The following is a 6,000-nucleotide window of genomic DNA, read 5'->3' on the forward strand; positions in this document are numbered from 1 at the left end:
TCAAGCGGGCTGCTTTGTCCTGGATGGTGTCAAGCTTCTTGAGTGTTATTGGAGCTGAACTCATCCAGGCAAGTGGGGAATATTCCATCACACTCCTGATTTGTGTCTTGGACAGGCTTTAGGGAGTCAGGAGAGAAGTTACTCTGCGGGATTCCTAGCATCAGACCTACTGTTGTAGGCACAGCATTTATATAGCTCATCTACTTCAGTTTCTGGTCAATAGTAACTCCCAGGATGTGGATAGTGGAGGATTCAGAGATGGCAATGTCATTGAAGGTCAAGGGGGGAATGCTTAGATTCTTTCTTGTTGGAGATCATTGCCTGGTATTTGTGTAGTACTGATGTCATTTGGCATTTATCAAGCTTCAAGGTTATTAAGGTTTTGCTGCATGTGGGCATGGATTACCTCATTGAATATTTTGGGAAACTGTACACTGCAATCATGATTTGCTAATGTAGCAGCAAGTATAGAGACATTCAGTTGTTTTAAACAACAAATGGTACATAATCCTGGGCAAGGAATTCTGCAGTGGAATTTGTTGGGTTGAATGACCTATCATTTAAGCTTGCAGTAATTTCTGTTCAAAATCCTGCATTTTTTAAGGGCGTTTGTTTTGGAATTTCAGCTGAAGAGCCATCCGAGGATTTTGTGAAATTACGAGATTTTATTCTCGCCAAACTGTGCCAGGATCTCCAAGCCTTTGCACCTGAAAAACTCAAGAAAGGATTCAGTGCTGAAATGATAGAAGAGGCCCGACGAACCTGGAAGATAAATAAGGTAATGGTTGTCTGGAACGTTTTACAGACTGCATTCTGGACTTCAGGCTCCATCAGACGTACTGAATCACACACCTTCATGGCCTGTGTGGGCTCTAATGTAGTCACCTACACACTTTGAGGTGCTATCTTTCAGATGAGAGGTTAACCTGAGACCTCATCTGCCCCTCACGTGGGTGCTTTAAAAAAAAATTGCACAGTCCTATTTGGAAGAAGACCAGGGAGGCCTTCCCAGTGACCTTACCGATATTTCAAAAAGCCACAAAAATAGATTCCCTGCATTACAACAGTAACTGCATATCAGAAAGTACTTCATGACAGTAAAGCATTTAGAGATCTCCAAACAATGTGAAGGACACTAGTCTTATCTTTCTTTTAACAGTTCCATAAACACCCGTTTCAGCCCTTGTGCTCCCCTTTCCTACACATCCAACTTTCTATCCAGCTATGTTTCCTCTTGTATAATATGCTGTAGTATTCCTCTTGTAAGACATCTTTTTGACAGTATTCTGAGAATCCACATAGAACATAGAACAGTACAGCACAGAACAGGCCCTTCATCCCATGGTGTTGTGCCGACCACTGATCCTCAAGTATGCACCCTCAAATTTCTGTGACCATATGCATGTCCAGGAGTCTCTTAAATGTCCCCAATGACCCTGCCTCCATAACTGCTGCTGGCAACACATTCCATGCTCTCACAACTCTCTGTGCAAAGAACCCTCCTCTGACATCCCCTCTATTCTTTCCTCCAACCAGCTTAAGACTATGACCCCTCGTGTTAGTCATTTCTGCCCTGGGAAATAGTCTCTGGCTATCATGCTTTACATCTGCTGATGTCTTTGTCAATATCCTTGAGAGAACCTGAGGGACAAGGCAAGCTTGAAGAGCCAGCTGATGTTTTCAGAGTCATGTTTGTGTATGACAACAAAATCTTAAGAGTATAGATACAAGGAGTCCAGTCTGAACATAATCCGTTACTTCTTTGGTTAAATATGGCATAACTTTAAGATATCTGCATTGAGTGGCAGCCTTCGTGTCCTGTGCATGTTTTAGATGTTTTCTAATCAGTTTGTTTAGAGCTGTTATTAATCGCCTCTGGAGCAGGTGGGATATTCCTACTGCCCCACAAGAGCCCACTCTGATGCATGGTTTATTGTTTCACGAAAGCTGCTATTCCAATTTAGCTGGTTAATTTGCTATAAAGCTGACCTGTCAGTTACACCCTCAGCCATGTTGTTCCTCTATGTTAGTTAGAACGTGACTCGAGCAAAAATTATTTTCAACAGACCATTGAGCCACATTGTAGGAAATCGAGGTGGATTCAGGGAACACAGAAACCTTTGCAACATTATCTTCAGCCTTCAACAAATACAAAAGAAATATCACAATCGACAAATGAGACTCTACTGTGCTTTTGTTGACCTGAAAAAGGCTTTTGACAGATAGAGGCCCTGTCGAAATTCTTAGCCAGACTTGACTGTTCTTGTCAAGACACAGCAGTTTCACGATGGAATGATAGCCAGATCACTGACTGATTGCACTGATTCTTCTGAGGTGACATGGTATGAGGTACAGTCCCTGTATCCTTCAGGATGTTCTTTACTGCCATGCTTTCTGGATCATTTCATGGGAATGTTGATGAAGTGTCCATCCCACCCAGAACAGACAGCCTTCTGACATAACTGAAATCTTCAACTAAGGTATGAGAGATGATGACTGGAGAATTGCTGTATGCTGGTGACTGTACCTTCATGTCTCACTGAGAGTATGACCTTCGAAGGAGCATGGGCTGTTTTTCAAAAGAAGCTGATGACTATGGGCTTATCATCAACTTAAGGAATTCTGCTTCCCACCAACTATCGATGATGACAGTCCTGAAGGCTGTAGCTGACTTCACCTATCTCAGAAGCGCAATTCCCAGAAATGTGAGCCTTGACAGGGAGTTGGTAAATAGACATGATTTGGAGGAGCTGGTGTTGAACTCGGGTAGACAATAATCACACACCACCAGGTTATAGTCCCAGCAGGTTTATTTGGAGGCACTAGTTTTCGAAGCTAGTTGTGGTGTTGTCTGACTTTTAACTTTGTCAATGGTAAATAGAATTACACAAGACATTGTGGATGAAACACAGCATCCGACTTGCATAAAACTTGCATAATACTGAGCCTTCTGTATGTCTGCGACATGGCCTTCAACTCTGGATATATTAAGCAGTTGTACAGGTTCTACATGAGATGCATTCAGAACATCATGGGCGGCACGGTGGCACAGTGGTTAGCACTGCTGCCTCACAGTGCCAGAGACCCGGGTTCAATTCCCGCCTCAGGCGACCGACTGTGTGGAGTTTGCACATTCTCCCCGTGTCTGCGTGGGTTTCCTCCGGGTGCTCCGGTTTCCTCCCACACTCCAAAAATGTGCAGGTTAGGTGAATTGGCCACGTTAAATTGCCTGTAGTGTTAGGTGCAGGGGTAAATGTAGGAGAATGGGTCTGGGTGGGTGCGCTTCGGCGGGTCGGTGTGGACTTGTTGGGCCGAAGGGCCTGTTTCCACACTGTAAGTAATCTAATCTAATCATGGGTATCTCACGATAGGAAAAAGTGCCCAACACTGATGTACTTCCAAGAGAGGAAACATCTGGAATTAAACAGTCACCATTATCAGAGACTAGGTCAGATGAAGTAGATATGCACTGGGCAACTGTCTGCGTGGAGTTTGCACATTCTCCCCGTGTCTGCGTGGGTTTCCTCCGGGTGCTTTGGTTTTCTCCCACAGTCCAAAAGATCTGCAGGTTAGGTAAATTGCCCATAGTGTTAGGTGTAGGGGAATGGGTTGCTCTTCGGAGGGTCGGTGTGGACTTGTTGGGCTGAAGGGCCTTTTTCCACACTGTAGGGAATCTATCTAAGCTAATAATCCCAAAGGTGGTCATCGCTTAAACTTAGACTGCCTGTGAGGTAGGCCAAAATGAAGGTTCAAAGACTCTTCAAAGGTGAATCTCAGGGAATGTGATATGTCTGTCACTGAATGGGAGAAAAGTGCACAAGAAAGAACCACCTGGGGAGTGAGCTTAAGTAGCAGCCTTGCTTCCTTCAAACAGTGAGCTATATAGGCAGCTAAGTACAAAAGATTAGACATTGCCACCAGTATCAGGCTGTTCATCTGTGCCCACACACTGGAAAGCTGGGATAGTCTGCATTCAGCCTCCACAGTTAGAATAGAACGCACAGCAGGTTGTAGACCAATTATACACAGTTTGATAGGTGAAAATCTGGTAGATGGAATATAATGTGGGAAAATGTAAAATTCACTTTTGCAGAATGACTGCAGAAGGATCTCTGTTCCAGTGCATACGTCACACAGGTAAAGAATGTAATAAAGCAGGCTAATGGAGTACTGTCTTTTATTACGAGAGGAGTTGAACATGAAAGTTAGGAGATTCTGTGCTTCTGTTATTCAGAACATTGGTGAGACCACATCATGAATATTCTGTGCAGTTTTGGTCTCCTTATTTAAGGAAGGATGTAAATGCAGGCAATTCAGAGGAGGATTACTAGATTAATACTTGGAATAGATTAGATTTTTAGATTTTTTGAATTAGATTACCTACAGTGTGGAAACAGGCCCTTCGGCCCAACAAGTCCACACCGACCCGCCGAAGCGTAACCCACCCAGACCCATTCTCCTACATTTACCCCTTACCTAACACTACGGGCAATTTAGCATGGCCAATTCACCTAACCTGCACATTTATGGATTTTGGGAGGAAACCGGAGCACCCGGAGGAAACCCACGCAGTCACGGGGAGAATGTGCAAACTCCACACAGTCAGTCGCCTGAGGCGGGAATTGAACCCGGGTCTCTGGCGCTGTGAGGCTGCAGTGCTAACCACCGTGCCGCCCAGAATACTTGAGTCTTAGATGCCATCTTGACCCTTAAGAAGTACTATCAATGCTGTGAGAGATTCACATTTTCGGCATCAGCTGGGAAGGACAGGCGTTCGAACGTCAGCATCCTTGAAGTAGCCAGTAACGCCAGTATCGTGGCCATGAACATCTTAAAACCAACTCCACTGCACTGGCCACATATGCTTAGGATGCGTTAGTTCCAATGATCAAAGCGAATCTTCTTTCACCCAGCTCAAGGAAGGTACTCAATTGAGAAGAAGACAAAGGAGGTGTTTCAAAGACTCCTTGGAGCCTTCCCACTAGAATTGCAATATAGACATCAATGCCTAGGAAATCTTCGTTTCCGAGAAACTGACTGGGAAACCCTCTATAAGAGGACTCAATTCTTTGAGGACACCCGTTGGTAAGAGGAAGTATGGAAAAGGAATGCCAGCAGTCTCAAGGCCAAGGACCACTTCCACCTCCCACAAGCACCTATCAGTGTGTGGTCAGATGCAGCCCCAAGATTGGGCTCATCGGTCACACAAAGACCCACCGAACCCATTACCAGCGACACAGAATTTCCTAGGTAGTCAATCATACAATGGAATCAGGAAAACTTGGCCAAACTAGACATTTTTTTCATGCAGTTCAGAAGAGTAAGGGTGACTTGATTATGAATACAAAATCCTGAACGGTCTTGACATGGTGAATGTGAAAAGAGTATTTCCTCTTGTGGATAAGACCAGAACTAGGGGTGCCGTTTTTACACTAGGGTTGTCCTTTTAGGATGCAGATCAGGATAATGTTTTTTTTGAGAATTGTGCAGCGTTGGTACCTTCTGCCTCACAAGATGATCAAAATGAAGCCAGTGGATATTTTAAAAAATTGGACAAAAGAAGCATGAGTGGGTGGCTCGCTCTCTCTCCCCCTCCGGGCGCGTGCTCTCTCTCTCCGCGTGCTCTCTCTCTCTCTCCGCGTACTCTCTCTCTCTCTCTCCCCCCCCACGCTCTCTCCGGGCGCGCTCTCTCTCTCTCTCCGGGCGCGCGCTCTCTCTCTCTCTCCGGGCGCGCGCTCTCTCTCTCTCTCTCCGGGCGCACGCTCTCTCTCTCTCTCTCTCTCTCTCTCTCTCCGGGCGCGCTCTCTCTCTCTCTCTCCGGGCGCGCTCTCTCTCTCTCTCTCCGGGCGCGCTCTCTCTCTCTCTCTCCGGGCGCGCTCTCTCTCTCTCTCTCCGGGCGCGCTCTCTCTCTCTCTCTCCGGGCGCGCTCTCTCTCTCTCTCTCCGGGCGCGCTCTCTCTCTCTCTCTCCGGGCGCGCTCTCTCTCTCTCTCTCCGGGCGC

At 46.0% G+C, this 6,000-nt stretch overlaps 1 protein-coding gene across 1 annotated transcript in view; it reads left to right on the forward strand.

The window, feature by feature from the left end:
* hat1 (histone acetyltransferase 1) overlaps window positions 1–6,000 on the forward strand; it is a 50,678-nt gene that overhangs the window by 33,676 nt on the left and 11,002 nt on the right. Inside the window, exon 9 of the mRNA XM_043682057.1 lies at window positions 627–778. Within this exon, the coding sequence (XP_043537992.1) occupies window positions 627–778 (152 nt within the window). The remainder of the gene's footprint in view (window positions 1–626; window positions 779–6,000) is intronic.

The sequence above is a fragment of the Chiloscyllium plagiosum genome, chromosome 43 (assembly GCF_004010195.1).
Source record: "Chiloscyllium plagiosum isolate BGI_BamShark_2017 chromosome 43, ASM401019v2, whole genome shotgun sequence".
Classification (NCBI taxonomy): domain Eukaryota; kingdom Metazoa; phylum Chordata; class Chondrichthyes; order Orectolobiformes; family Hemiscylliidae; genus Chiloscyllium; species Chiloscyllium plagiosum.